General features: G+C 51.3%; 1 protein-coding gene across 1 annotated transcript; it reads left to right on the forward strand.

The window, feature by feature from the left end:
* Positions 1-4,482: 4,482 nt before the first annotated feature.
* Positions 4,483-14,289, forward strand: GFI1 (growth factor independent 1 transcriptional repressor; the record flags this gene model as incomplete). Its single annotated transcript, XM_082484109.1, has 6 exons — positions 4,483-4,597; positions 4,871-5,077; positions 9,663-10,078; positions 10,168-10,305; positions 11,860-12,025; positions 14,111-14,289. 6 exons carry the CDS (start codon positions 4,483-4,485, stop codon positions 14,287-14,289), a joined length of 1,221 nt encoding a protein of 406 aa, XP_082340235.1.
* Positions 14,290-15,753: the final 1,464 nt, after the last annotated feature.

The raw sequence follows: 15,753 nt of genomic DNA on the forward strand, positions 1-15,753 counted from the left end.
GAGGGGCCGCTTCCCGCCTCGCCCGGCCTCGCGCCGCCGCCCGCAGGCACGTGGCGCAGAAGCGCGGAGCGTTATGGCGGGGAGCTCCCGGCCGCCGGTAACGCCAGACTGCGCCGATAGCCGGAGCCTGGCGGGGGCGGCGGGAGGCTGCTGGCCGCGCAGCCAGCGGGGACTGAGCTAAGCCGGCACAAGGCTCCCGCCTCTCGCTTGCCCCGTCCTCACCGGCGGCGCAAAGCAAACCGTCCGTCCTGAGGGACACCGGGGGAGGCAGAGTGCATTTCAGGCACGAGTTGGTTTTGCAAATTACCAAACAAATCCGTTTCCGTACACTTTCTCCTCTAGCCGTTTGAGAGAGCTGACGCCCCCGGGACTTGGGTGTCTGCTCCCGCTGCCTCCCGCTCCTCGGCAGGCAGCGAGCGTCCTCCGCACGGGAGTCACGGCGCTTTAGAACGCGCACAAGCACCCGTATAAATTTTGAACTTAGGTGTATAAAGCCGAGTATGTATTGCATCGTAACCAGGTCAGAATTGTTTATGAGCGCTAATAGTAATTTACAGTAATGTTTTCTGTTGCTTTCACTACACGCAGTCGAAGCGCCGTTCGGCAAGGGGATCGAAAGGCTATTAGTTTATCATCCCGTTTCAGAGGCAAACGAGAAAGATTGTTTTGCAAAAAGTCACAGTGAGTCAACGAAGACGCATACATGAAATTACACCCAGTTGTTATCTGGTTATTTCTACTGATGCCTTTTCTACTGATTTCGTTATTTTTGAAGCTGACGGCGCTAATGATTTTCAGAGTAATCAACCAAAGGCGCAGCAAGGAGACCGCGGTACACAGATGCCGTAAGTAAAACTGCTGTGCCCAGCACCAGGAACTTGCCGGCAATAACGAAGGTGTTAAGGGCGATGTGTCAGTCGTGTTCTTCAACTTCCTTTTGTGTCACTACTAAAGCATCACGCAAAAGGTTGGACAGTTTTTCTCGTGGTGGTGTTTGCTTGCTTAGTTAGATTTTGGGAAGTCGGGTTAATCCTGTGTTCCACTGGGGCTCACAGTGACTAACGTTTCTGTGAATACTTCGGGGGTGGGGTGGTGGTGAAGAAAAGCACCTGTTCCGCAAAGCCAGCATGCTCCTGGGCGTGAGGGAGGCTGAAGTTTGCTCCTGCCTCGTCCGATTTCAGTCTCGGTCGTTTCTACAAGGGAAATGGTGTTAAACCTCGACTCGCTGACTACAGAGCCCTACTTCGGGCGGCTCTACGGTCACCGAAACGAAGTTTCTGGTGGCCTGAGATGTCTCAGAGCGAAGCCCAGAATCACCTCAGAAAGATACCGAAGCCCCGAGCCGGATTTCTTGGCTGCATCAGGAATCCGAGGCTAGACCTGGAAAAACGGTGTTTCGGGGCCGGGGTGCGTGTGTAAAGCAAGGCAGCAGGCTTCCTGGCTGCGCAGCGCGGGGGTCCCCGCAGGTGCGGGCGGTGCGGGGCGCTCTGCCGCGGACCCCCGCTACCGTGCTCCCCGCCGGTGCCCGCCCCACCGATCCTCCCCGAGTTAGCAGCCTGAGCACCGGGCACGCAACCGCTTCCCTCTCGCCTGGCTCCGCTCTTTCGCCTTCATGTTTGAACGGCTCGCAAGCTAATAGTAGCCACCATGCGCCGGGGAGGGGGGGTGGTGGGGGATCTCGCCTACCTCTTCCATATTTAACCATTACCTAAATCCGAAGGGAAATGAGCAAACCTCTAGGCTTGGGTCTTAAGGTATTTTCAGCGCCGTTGGGCGTATTTATCCCAACAGAGTTTTCCACAACAAGTTATTTCTAGTCTAGGGGAGGTCTCCGTCGCCCAGGGCCCTGCCTTAGCCCCGATTACAAGGCCACGCAGGGCTCGATGGTGGCGGGTCCCCCCGTTCCCGGGCCGGGATGCTGCGCGGAGCCGGCACGGCGGGGAGGGCGCCGGCTCCTCCGTCCCCTGCCCTCTGCCTCTGCCCGCCTCGAGTCAATCTGTGTTTTGAATCTGTGACTTGTTCTCGTTGCGGAAGTTGAAGTGGATCCAAGAATAGTTCAGATAGATGCGTGTAATTTCTAGAGCAGAACCCCGACAGAAATGAAACGCCCGATTCCAGAATGACATTTTGATGTCACTTCAGCGAGCCTTGTGAGGTGGAATACGGTAAGACATTTTCATTTAAGGAAAAATGAGAGAGAAAGAGAGGAGGGGGAACAGTGCCGATCTGTGAGGCTTTTTTTAAAAAAAAGCTTTTTTTTTTTTTTTTTTTTTTTGCAGAAGCTCCTAACGCTCAGGAAGTGGAATTTGTGGTTTAGGGGGCCGAGCTCTGAAGGAGAGAGACAGAAAAGAGAGAGAGAGAAAAAAAAAAGCCAACTCAAGCACCATTGCTCCTTAAAGGGAGGCTAAATTTAAAGTCACCCAAACTAGCAGGCTGCAGCGCAAACCCCGTCTGCAGCCCAGCTTCCTTCACCGCTCCAAATGGGTAAGCGCTCTTGATTGTCTCGCCTCGCGTGGGCAGCTGCCGGCGGGCCGGGGTGGCGGCGACCCGACTAACCCTCTCCTCTCCTCACCTCACCTCACCGTTCCTCTCCCCTCAGCGCTCCTCTCCTCACCGCTCCGGCCCTGCCTCAGCCCTGGCTCGGGGAGGCGCCGGCCTCGCGCCCCCACAGCGGTGGCCGTTGGTGGGCGCGCGCCCCGCGTGCCGCCAGCGGCTGCCGCGCGCGCGGCCCTCAGGCCAACGGCCGGCGAGGCGGGAGAGGGGGGAAGGAGCGGGGGCCGGTAACCCGCGGAGGAGCGGCGGCCAGGTGGGTGCGGGACTCGCCTTCCCACGGGCCCTGGCCCGGCCCCAGCCTGGCAGGCTCCGGCCTTGGGCGGCGGGGCGGGGGAGGCCGGCGGCGCCTCGGCGGCGTGGCTTTTGGAGGGAAAAAGCGCCGCGGCGGGACGAAAACACGCGGCAGAAGCCGCGCTGGCGCCCGGAGCCCCCACAACGGCTGCGACTGCCGTTGCTGTCGGGGAGGGCGACGCGCTATCAGGCCGCTTTGATTTCTTCCGCCCCCCCCCCCCTCCGGCTCGCTCGCTGCCAGTCCCTGCTCAAGGATGAACCCCGGCGCAGGTGGGCCTGGGCAGCAACGCTCCCACCCGCCCGCCCGGCACCGTGCCCGGCACCGTGCCCGGGGGCGGCGCCTCCCCGGCGGCGCGGAGAGGCCCTGCCCCCGTCGGAGCTTGGCGGCGGGGCCAGGGTCGCCACCTGCGGGGCACGTCCCGCGCCCCCGCCGACGGGCTCCGCTCCGGCTGGGGCAGTCGGGGCCAGGCCCTTTCCCTTCTTTCGCAAAACTGAGGCCACTGACGGGAGGGGAAAAAACAAAAAAGCAGCCCCCCTATGTCCCCCGAAAGACCAAAACGAACGTGGTTTAAACTCGCTTTTTGCAAAGTGTCAAGTGTAAGGACAGAGGCGGTCCAGCGCTGGACGGGTTTGAGTGAGCCTCTCCCGCTTTTCCCCGAGGAGCAGGCTTGGGCCAGCTTTGGTTAACACGGCCCCTGTCCCCCTCGGGCCCCCGGGTCTCCGTAAGCCCCCCCCCCGGAGGTTTCCCACCTCGTCTCTCTCCCCGCCACGGCTTTCGGTGCCCGCAGCTGCAAGGTGCTGCGGCGCCAACAGCTGCGGGCTGCCGGAGAGATTCCGTTTTGTTCGTTTTCGCGTTATCGTGGTTCGCGCTGGATGAGTGAATCAGTCACTCCGACAGCAACACCTTCTCAGACGTCTGGTTTAGGCTGTCGGGTTTGTAACGACTCTCCCGCCCGTTCCGGCAGCAGACCTGCGCCGTCCACCCCGTTCTAAGTGGCGGGGACGGATGAGCCGTTTCGCGGGTGCGTTTTGTTGGCGGCCGCTGCTACCGCTGCTGTCGGCGCGCACGCAAAGATGGAGGCGCGGTGCGCCTATGCCGCCCAGTGCAGCCTCGCTCCCGCGGAGGGATAGGGGTGCACATGACCTCCCCCTCAGCCCCCGCTCGTCCGACGAACGGTGCCCGGTGCGCCCGTTCCCCGCGGTCCGGCAGCCGCCGTCGGGCCGGCATCCCTCCTCCGACGGGCCGGGCACCGTTCGCCATCGGGTCGCTGGAGCGTGGCCGGGACGGCCCCAGGGGCACCGGGGTGGTGGGGGTGGTGGTGGCAACGTTGGTCGGGGGCGGCGGGAGGCTGAGTAGCTGCGCTCCGAGAAGGTGAAGGTGAAGGGGGAGGGGGGGGCGAGGCGAGCGGGGCCGGGGGCGGCTGCCAGAGCCACCTGCGCGCTGCCACCTGGCGCGCCGCCCCTGGCGAGCGGCCCCTCCCGGCCGGCGCCCCCGGCCCTCACCGGCGGGCTCGGCGCCTCCCCGCAGGTCGCCTCCCCGCCGCCGCCCCGCGGGAGACTCGGGGGTGACGCTCGCCGCCGCCGTGCCCGGCGCTTGGAGAGGGAGTGTGGCCGCGCCGGCCGTGGCAGCACCCCACCATGCCGAGGTCCTTCCTAGTGAAGAGCAAGAAAGCGCACAGCTACCACCAGCCCCGCTCCGCCGACGAGGACTACAGCCTGCGGCTGGAGACAGTGCTAGCCCAGATCTGTGCAGGTAGGAGTCCCTCGGTCGCAGCCTCGCTTGCGGCGGACGCAGCCCCCCTCTCTCCCGCCCCGCATCACCCCGCTACCAGCGGCACCAGCACCGGCCGGTAGCTGTGCAGCTCTCCCCCGGCACCGCAGGCCCCGCGGGACGCCGGAGGGTCTGATGCGGAGGTGGAAGAAGGTCCGGCAGCAAACCTTGGTGGGAGCGGGGCCGCCGCGGGAGGTGGCTGGCTCCCACCGTGGATCCGCACTAAGGAGCCCTCTCGCCCCCTTTGCCCTGCAGACAGCAAGATCCCCGAGGACACAGGGCTGTGCCGCACCGTCCTGCCCGATCCGGAGCCTTCCCGGGGGCGCTTCTCCCCGGAATCCCACCTTACCGAGGCTGCCGATGGCACCTCCGAATCAGCGCCCAGCTGCGAGGGCAGCGTCTGTGACAGGGTGTCCGAGTTTGAGGATTTCTGGAGACCTCCCTCGCCCTCCGTCTCACCAGGTAGGAGCGGGACGAGCAGCGCCGGCTGCGTGTCGGTGCCGTGGGGCAATATCTCGTGGCTGGGCACCGCCGTCGAGAACGAGTGGAAGGGACAGATTTGCCTTTTCCCACGCAGTGGGAAACCATTCGTTTTCAGGTTATCTTTTTCGGGTTGCTTTTCCAGCCCGTCTCCCACTGCTGAGGGAGCAGCGGGTGACAGGCTGTAGGGACGTTGTGATGCCATTGGGTGTTATTTTTTGGTTTCTGATGAATTGCTAGAGACAAGCTAGTTATGTTTTAAAGGTCCCAGCGTTTTTCTACAGGGTCCTGCTACCCGGAGTTTAGATGTTTTTTTAAGACAGTAAAAATTTCTGCTAGGCTATCTATGTAACTGTAGTAAACAGCGTTGACTTTGTGTTTTGTACTACCTGCTAGACGTTTTCCCTGACTCCCTTTCAGGTTATTTCTTGCCTATAAAAAGGATCTCTCCCTCTCCCTTCCCCCCCCCCCCCCCCCCCTCTTTTTTTTTTTTTTTTCTTTTCTAAAAACGCATTCGTAAAAACCAGATGAAAATAATGACGGTCAGATTTAAACACGCCAAATCCAGGAAACTCACACTTATGGCTGCAGCGCCTGTCTCTAGCTCCCTCGTCCTGCCTTTGATGTGGTTGGAGCAGTGGGAGATGCTGTCCCCAGCCTGGCGCGAATACTTATCTCGTTTAAAAATACAATGGTGTCATTTTATAACAAAAATACGTATATATAAAAACAACTTTTTATTGCTTTGGTTAAAAAGTGACAGCTGGAAAAAGAACAATTTCTGTCTTAGTGAAGGAAAAATTGTCTCATCTTTACCAACTGACTGCAGACGCCAGCAAACAAATTCTTAGTCCTGTTTTCCCATCGATTTTCCCACTTCATCTTTACGGTGTCCTTGCATATCAATGGCTGATTGTAATGATGTGGGTTTGCATTTTTAAAGCCTCCCCCTCTTTTAAGCGTCCTAAAGCCCTTTGAGGGGACATTCAAAATGCTGCCCAGTATCATCACAGCCAGCCATGGGACAGTTTCAGTCTGCAAATGACAGACTGGACCAAAGCAGCAGTCTCTCTTTTGCTAATATTTCTGCACAAAGTGTAGCAATGTGTGTAATTTTTGTTCTAACGATTTTGTCCTGCTCCTCCTTCCTTACAATTTCTGACTGTTTTCAGGAGGTGTCTAAAAGACAGATGTAAAATAGAGCGGGTATTTACCAGGGCTGCTCTGCCTTTTCCTCCTCCCCATGCTTTTCTTCCCCCTGCCGTGGGATTTGTTAGCTTCCAGTCAACCATCCAGCTAGCCAGGGAAGGTATCTTTGCAAAATGAGGGTGACCATCCCCAGATCAAGATTTTTCGGGGGCAGTGGGCGAAGGCTGATCCCCTCCCCACATCTGATCGCATTCACGGGAGGAACAGGAAGGCAAGGGACTCCAAGTACTGTAAGGAAAGTGCTTTATTAAATGAACCTCGGTGTGCTGAGAAAGATGCTGTTACATTCATGATGAAGGCAGTGGCAGCAAGATTAGATAGTTGGGCTTCCTCCCACAGCTCTCCCCTAACCCCTCTATCTTCCAGCTGCTTTGTCAGATTCAGTGCAAGGCTGGAATTTGTGCCTGGATCACTTCTGCAAGACACACTGGCCACAGACTGGATTTCTATGATTGTGTTTGTCTGGGTGGGGCACAATTTCTGTGCTTTGACAGGCAGGGCAGAAGAGAAATGATGTTTTTAAATCATGCTTAGGGCAGGTGCAGTGAGTAGTAGAAGTGAACATAGGTGCAGGTTGCACTTCAATATGCAGTGAAAGTCAGATTTCAGGTTTGTCTTTGGGTGCTGTGCTGCTGATCTAGGCGGGCATGCACAGACACAATACCTGTTAACACTCTAATGCATTGTTGACTCCATCAGTGTAAATCACTTTGTTATTTAACCTCACTTTCTACATGTGTCTGATCACATGCGTTTGCATATACAGAAGGTGCCTGATAACTCAGTGCAGCAGTATATTAGTATCTCCTGATGAGACTGTTGAAGCTGTAGTCTTGCAGGGAGGCTTTTACTGAGCATAATGGGGTTGTGCAGAGCGTGTAGTGTTTTGTGGTCTGTGGAGGAGGACACTTGAATCTTTCTTTGCCACGCATATCAATCTGTTCCCAACCATTTCAGGTTGAATTAGCCTTGTCTTAAAAAAAAAAAAAAAGGTTGATGTTTATTCTCCCAGAAGTGGTCTATATAAAGGCTGCACAGCATTGCTAGGAAGAGGAGGGAGAATCTGTCTCTCCCTCCCTGTTCACCCCTTGGAGGCCTAGATGCTGTGGAGCAGAGGAGAGGCAGACACAGAAGTGCCCTGCAGTGTGGCAAGCAGGGCTTGCAGGTTGCCTTGACACTGGGTACAGGGCTTGGATAGCTTGAGGTTGCCCCTGAGTAGTATAGCATGAGTGGCTCCCCTGCACTTGTGCTTGAGAGGTCTCCAAAGCATGTGAGGTGATGGAAGGAACATTGCACGCAAACTGATCTGTGGTGCAATGTTTTCCGTGTCCCGTGTTGCCAATTCCAAGGGCTCAAAAATCAGGTCAGCCTTCCCTCTCACTCAACAGACTGGCTTAGAAATCAAGATTGTAAGTAATACCTTATGGATATTCCGTTCTAGTGTTGAAATATTGAGGGTTTATGTTTTCGTGCTTTTCTTTACAGTCTGAGCTAGAAGTTGACTTTAAGAGGAAAAAAATAGTTAAGAACAAGCAAACAAAAGGAAAGCTGAGGGCCTGATGAAATCATACACTTTCAAGAGCTGGGGCTTTAAGATAGTTTTGAATCTTGCGATAAAATCGTGAGAGATGGCAACACTGAAACTGGTTTTAAAGACACAAGATAGATGATGTGACGCTGACCACAACTTTGCAGTCAATGCAGAACAGGAAAAATCATGCTCAGCACCATGTCAGCTAATTTGATTTCATCGCTCTGTTTAAATGTCCCAGTTGGTATGTGTGCATATATTTCCAACCAAATGACTGCTAATTTCAATGGTAGAATTTGAGACTGTTAACATCTGAAATTATGTAAAAGACAGGAAACAGTCAAGTCATTCAAAGCTCAATTTCCACCTCATTTCCCGGCCCCTTCTGTAACCCTCAGTGACCATCTGCCTATCCAAATGGATAAGCCTAACACGTCATGCCTTCCTTCCCTAGCCCACCCCAGTTATCTTGGTTTGCCAAAGGTTGAGAAAGCCATGGGAGCTGTGAAGCTGACAGGAATGACAAAAAGCAAGAGAGCAATTGTGGGTGGACAAGTTTTTGGGTAAGGGAGGTTATTCTGGAAGCCCAAGTTGTAAGGGATGCCAATGTTTCTGTGAAGGCATCAGCACTTCAGCAGTTAATCAATTAATTTTTTCCTTGGTTCACTAAAACATTTGTCCAGTGGAGATGTTTGACTCTCCCAGTGCTGCTGCCTGTTGTGATGAAGAGTGAAAGCTGAGCACCTCAGGCATTAATCAGCATCTCTGGCAGACACAGCTGGGGTCTGGTACCTCATGTTCCCTGCCCAACTGCGCTTTCCTCTATGCAAAGCTCCCTGAGCCTTGGTGCCTTTAGACACTGGTGTCAAAGGCTACGTTCCTGCCATTGCATCAGACTGCTATGGGCCCCCCAAGTGTGATTCATCATGTGGTGCCCACTGTCTTGGTCAGATGCCATTGCCAAAGGTGAGCCTGTGAGAGACAACTGAAGCCATCTGAGCTTGTTCTGGTGGAAGATTGCTTTGATTACAACTGCTAGGAAAATCTTTTTGTCTCCAGTTTTTAATGTGGCCTATACCGATGATTTTGCGAAACTCTATGTTTTGGGATGACTCAGTTTCTTTACTTGGAGAAACTCAAACAACCATGATTTTATTTCAGATGAGGACTGATTTTAGTTTATTTTTTTCTGAAAAAGTGAGGCATGACATTCAAACACCTCAGAAGCTGTTCTTTATTTCAATTATGTGGTAGTATAGATACACACAATTGTGGCGTGAAATTGAGAAGCTAGATTTGGGCATTAAATTGTGCAACAAGCAGTTTTTAGTTTTGTTGAACGGGTAAATCTTGGCACTCTTGCTCATTCTGGCACCTCCATAATGTCATATTTGCTACACGGGTGTGTGGGATCTACATTAGAGCTTAAACATGTAGACTGTCAGCTTTGATGCCTGTCTTGGGACATAGTAGCTATACTTTTCTGAGGAGCTGTGGATAAAAACAAAGGAAGTTGCAGACTGAGTTGTTCAGTGTCTCAACAGTCAGATCAGTGTGTAGACACCTGGGCAACCAGAGATGGAGGTAGACAAAATTGGTGGCTGCTTCAAATAAATTGGCTGGGACAGCACGTGAGTAAGTAGTACTGGATGCACAGACCCTACTGTGCAATATAAAATGTCCTCTGATTAGAAATGAAAGGGCAGCTTTAATGTGCAGTACAGGGGTCTGGCTCTGAGCACAAGTCTGAGTGCTGAGACAATTCTGCCCCATGACAGTGGCTGGATTATGAAGCGTACTAATTCCCATGCCCTTGTGTTTCTGCAGCCTCGGAGCGATCTGTGTGTCCATCCCTAGACGAAGCACCCCCATTCTCGGTCCCCTTCAAACCGTACATGTGGAACAGCCTTGGTGGCTCTGAGCTGAGGCACCTTGTGCAAAGCTACAGGCCCTGCCCGACACTGGAGCGAACCTCAACCCTGGGGCTTTTCTGCGAGCGAGGCTCTGAGCCTGCCCTGTATGGTGCAGAGTGTAGCTCTTCCCTTGGACTTTATGGTGACTTCGGCCCCCCGGGCCCGGGGCTGTTTGAGCGGCCACCGGCAGCAGCACCTGGACTCTATGCTGAGACGCAACCTGGGCTGCAGCAAGAGAAGGGGCCAGGTGGCATCAAAGTGGAGTCAGACCTCTTGTGCCGCCCATTGCTCATCAGCACTGGCTCTTACAAGTGTGTCAAGTGCAGCAAGGTAGGGATCCCTTTCTTCTGTACTAGTTATGACTCTTCCCCAGCCACTTCTCCCTGGCAAGCCTGACCCTGTGTGCTCTCTCCCCTCAGGTCTTCTCCACGCCGCATGGCCTTGAGGTACATGTGCGCCGCTCACACAGTGGCACGAGGCCCTTTGCCTGTGACATGTGTGGCAAGACCTTCGGCCATGCAGTCAGCCTGGAGCAGCACAAGGCTGTGCACTCACAGGTGAGAGTGGGGCGGACTGCCAGGACAGAGGTCCGAGGGCCAGGGCCAGCTGCTTGCGTTAGCTGGCTCTAGGGAGGCTGTGAAGGCAATCGCAGGGCAGTAGGTGGGCATCTAAACTGAGGAGAGAAAGAGAACATAGTAGGGCTGCAGTGGGCAGTTGTGGGTGAAGAATATGGTGGCAGGCAGAGGACGGGGTGGGCAGCTAGTGAGCAAAGGACCATATCAACAAATTAAAGAACACGGGCTTTGTTTCCATTCCCCAGACCTTGCGTGCGTCTCTATTAAGCAAAGGGCACTTTTGGCACTCCAGAAGTAACAGATAATAAATAATAAATTTTCACTCTCGGAGATGGAAATTGTAATGCGGATGTCAACTTTTTTTATCAGCCTAAGCAACTCGCTGTGCTTTATTTCAATGCAGCTCTCCTCATTCTTTCTCCTCCCCTCCCCCAAAGAAGTGAGTCTTCCCGTGTTTGTAGTCATTGTGTCTGTGCAGGGAACATCTGAACGACCAGTCAGGTATCGAACACGGACTTCACCCGTCTCGACACACTCTGAGTCACACACCAAAAGAATATGGTAGTTAATTTTGGTAGGAGGACTTGTAACATTTTCCACCTGCTGATATTGTGCCACATTTCCCCTTCACCCACCCACTTGACCTGGCAAATCTTCCTTCTTCAGATTGGTTTTTGGAGGATAAAGTTACAGCAATGTGGTTTTTTTTTTTTCTGACTGTTTTATTTACAATTTCATGAGTATGCAACAGCAGAGCACACAACGAGGGGAAATATCTCATCACCCATTAAATAATGGTGAAAAGAGCAGCACTGCATGTCCATGGAGGGGACAACATTTCAGGGAGAGTGCATTAAAAGCCCAATAAACTAAGGTGACTGAATGAAACAATAGTAGAAAGAGGAAGATGGTAGTTAAGGGATGAAGAGAAGAGATGATTTATAGTGGAATAAAGTGGTGGAGAGGAGAGAGACAGAAAGGTCTTAATGCATTTATTTTGATATGTTAAAGTAGTAAGCCAAAAAGCTGTTTTCCCCAGATTCTCAAGGTACCTTCCACTTGACTTTTAATGGAACTACAAATAAGCAGTTAGTTGTTACCCTGCCACAGAGATTTCCCAGGAGAGCCAAGCAGACCTCAGCACCTGCTTTCCTGTGTACAGTGGAGAGGTGGCCTCTGAACAGTGCTGCAGCAGTTGGGCTTCCCAGTGGAATGATCATGTCTTGGGACCCTGTTGCAATGTGCAGGCGGACTATGGCAGGTTGGTCAGGGCTGCTCCCACCTGGCCATTCCTGCCAGCAGGAAAAGCTGTTCAATTACATCTTTGTGAGGAGTGGTGCACAGTATTGGAAGAGGGTGCATTATCTTTTTTTTATCATGTGATGCTCTCATGCCAGTGTTAGCATTTCCTCAGGCTAGTCCAGCTTTCTGGAGAAGTGGAAGTGCTTGCTAAGGCAGAAGGGGCAACACTGATGTGCTACTGGGCAGTTTGTTGCTGTTGTGGTGTAACGTGTGTTTGGGCTCCTCTCTTTGCAGGAACGCAGCTTTGATTGTAAGATTTGTGGCAAGAGTTTTAAGAGATCTTCTACTCTGTCCACCCACCTACTCATCCACTCGGACACCCGGCCCTATCCATGCCAGTACTGTGGGAAGCGATTCCACCAGAAATCTGATATGAAGAAACACACCTTCATTCACACAGGTCAGCCCTGCAGCTGCTGGTGTTCAGCCCCAGCTGTGGGGGCAGGTTGCTGAAAGGGTCTCTCTGCAGCAGTCCATGGTGTTACAGTACATGCACGTCCCCGTACTTCGCACTGCCCTGCTGCTCTTCATGCTATCAGAGCTCTACTCATGCAAAGGAGGGTCGTTTGAATGTGCTTTCATGAACAGCAGCTGCAAAATAACCCAAATATTCACAGTCCAATCAGTGTTACCTTAATAGGATCCACCAGTCTTTATTCAAAGGGCTTTTGTGTAAGGTGATTTGTAGAGTATTATATTCGTGTAGCCTTGATTTACAGCTGAGTTCCCTGGAAAATGACAGGTGAATTTAATTGTAGCATTTCTTTTTGCAGGATCTACCAGTTTACAATAGGAACAACAGGAGTCTCCTCCTCTAGACCAAATACTAAACTGGAGGGCCTAGGGTCCAACACTTAGTCTAAATATTTGTTCAGAGATTGTCTGCACTTCCACCCAGGCTTTCTGAGAAATAGCTGCAGTTTGGTACAGAATGGAAGGAGAGGTGCAGAGTTCTCAAGTTTCACTGTTAGTAATAAACATGGAAACTAATAAAGTGCAGGTGAATCACCAAAGGAAATTGTTTTAAAAATATAATTCAGTGAGAAGGCAAGTTTATCAGAAATCTTTAAAAGAAAATCTCGCCTTTCAGACCTGCACCATTGACTTAAATTAGAGGGAAATGAATGATGTGTGAGATACAGAAGCATTTTGTAGACATGAAATAACAGCTGTACTGGCCAAACCTAAGGTTCAGATGACCAAAATTCTGTTTCCTGATAGTGACCACTAGCAGGTATCCAGGGTGAAGCCTAAAAATGGCAAGTATGTAGAAAGATGGCATTATATGTAGCGCTGCTTGGTTGGGACTTTTCTAGATGACAAGCAGTGAACAATACATGTTACTTATAAAGATTTTCCACCAGATGTTTGCTGGATGAAAATGAACTATTTAGGAAGTAATACAAAAAGTATTTCCATAGTAACTTTTTGAAATAAGGCTTGATTAAGTGGAATTTCAGTGAAATTCTGAATCAGTCAAACTCATTATTTTGTTGTGAGATAAGAAACTGTGCCTGGGATTTTAAATTGCTAGTATAAAACCAGGTCCTTAACAGAATCAAGGATCCCTTTAATATGCAGCATACACTCGTGACCTGAGGCTCCAGCACATTTTGTATTATTTCATGTTTCTAAGAACCTGATCTTCAAAAGAGCAAAGAGTTGTTGCTCCAGCTGAAGGCAGTGGGCCCTGCAGGTGCAAAGCCACTCTGAAAATCAGGCTTGGTTTTGTGGTTGGGTTCTCTTTTATCCGTTATTTGATAATAAATACTATGAAAATGCACTGAGATGCTGTTCCCATGGAGGCCAGTGGAGTTTTGCCACTGACCCCTCCGTAGGAGAAGTTCTGGAGGCTGGATTTATTCCCATTTACGTTTTCTGCCTGCAGGAAGACCTCAGGGATGGCTTGGGGTGACTGCTGGCATTTCAGTGTAGGGAATGGAGAAAAGAGCAGATCTCTGGATGAACCCAGTCCTTCAGGGTTCACTTAAGGGCCCTCATAACTCCTTTGGGGACAGACCACAACTCACTGGGTTTGGCTTAACAACCTCCATCTATCTATTCCACCTGCCCCCATGCTAATGCTATAATAATCGATGTCAGGCATTCAGCATGGCCTGGTGGTCTTTCCAGGAGTTCCTGACATTTCTAGGACACAAAGCCAGTTTAAATCACACAGAGCCCATACAGCCAAATGCATTCACAAATTATGGGGTTCTGAGAGCACTCTGTGCTTCAGGCTGCTCCCAGGACAATACTGGGCCGATAGTTTCAGGCCTGCTCAGCTGCAGTGCAGGCTCAGCTAATGCTTCGGGGTTCCCAATTGCATTCTTTTTATAAGAATGACTTCTTTGGTAATCACACAGGAGTCCCTTTGATTAGCTCTAAGCCTGGTGTACATTTCCTGTTTTCTCCAGTCCTGCGTAAGCACCATGTTGCCTCTTTCACACCCTGTCTCTCTCTTCCCCCAACCTTCTGCTTGCAGGTGAGAAGCCTCACAAGTGCCAGGTGTGTGGAAAAGCCTTTAGTCAGAGCTCCAACCTCATCACCCACAGTCGGAAGCACACAGGCTTCAAGCCCTTTGGCTGTGATCTGTGTGGCAAAGGCTTCCAACGAAAGGTGGATTTACGAAGACACCGGGAGACACAGCATGGCCTGAAATGAGTCCCAGCTGCAATAGGGAAAGCGCCTACAACACTATGAGAACAGACTCCCTTGGCTTCCCTGCTGGACCCAAGCCCTGTCTTGAGCACAGACCCTGTCATTACCTTTCTGACCAGGAGCTCGGAGAGGAAAGAAGAGGATGGGGCCATGCATTGACAGCTCAACCTGAATGACTGTGAAAGCAGAAATTAAAGGCTGGGATTTCTCTCTTTCTCTTCCCCTCTCTTTCTGAAATAACACTGGAAAATAAGCCTTTTAGCTATGAAGCCTGATACTCCAAAGACGGATAAGCTACCAAATATCTCTAAGCTGGAAAATATTTCTCCCATGGCCAAGATGACCCCCCTGAAGTTTTCAGTAGCTTGAATCACCTTGAAGGGAAACATGGGTATAACAGTGTTTACATGATAATGACAGAGAGCCATCAGCATGTGGTGCAGGGAGTGCTTTCCTTGGTTGAGTTGCAGTGCTGAATGGTTTCAGCCTTGGTTTCCTGTGAGGAAAACCTGAAGGGTCAGGACTGAACTGTACAGTTTGACATCTTGCTGGTTTTTAAGCAAAGGTACCAGCTTGGGCCTGATCCTGCTCTCACTTGTTCTGGTGCAAATCAGTAGCTGCATTAACAGTTATAGAGAGGCCCTTTTTATCCTCCCAGAGCCATCTCTGTCTGTGCAAGGCCTGGCTAGGTGTGTGTGTGTTTGAGGCATGGGGGGTTACTTCTTGGTACATCCACTGGGGAGAAGGAAGCTTGTGAAAGATGAGTGGAAAAGCCAAAGCACAGCGTTACGCCTTATAACTAGAAACCCATCCAATGAGTGATCCTGATTGAGGCGGGCAGGAGCACAGAATTTCTGTCCAGAACTATTACTGGCTTCCACACTCTGGGCTTGTTCTAATAACTGGAAAATAGCTATACAATAGCGTCATTTGTATATTTGTTTTTATTTTTTAATTTTTAAAGGGCAACTTGGCTGAGGTGGGCAGGAATCATTATAAAAGTACAATTGACTGAATTTGCCTTAAACGACCCTGCATGTACCTCAGTTAAAAAATTGCTGTTTTCACTTTGTTGACAGGTTTGTAAATGTCCTTACTTAGATTTTATAGAGTGTCTTATGTTTATTGGTATATATTTATTGGAACAATGTTTTAAGTTAATAAAGTATTGAGGATGGTCCAGAGTGATTTTTATTTAATACGTAACTTCAGCACATTTGTGAACGTCAGCTGTTAACAACGATAACACCACAGTGATGGTCAGGGCTACGGCATTCACGGAATACAGGCATAGCAGAATTTGCACAAGGGTTCTAGTGATTAAAGAACACCACTGTCATATTTATTTGTCCAACTCCCACTGATTTCAGTTAAACAGTTCACACTTTTGAAGAGTGGGGTATACTGTGCTTAGGACTATCGCCATAAAAGGTTTTAGAGAGGAAACAGCAGTTTTAAGAGTCTGCT

The sequence above is a fragment of the Vanellus vanellus genome (genome assembly GCF_965231255.1).
Source record: "Vanellus vanellus genome assembly, chromosome: 5".
Taxonomy (NCBI): Eukaryota; Metazoa; Chordata; class Aves; order Charadriiformes; family Charadriidae; genus Vanellus; species Vanellus vanellus.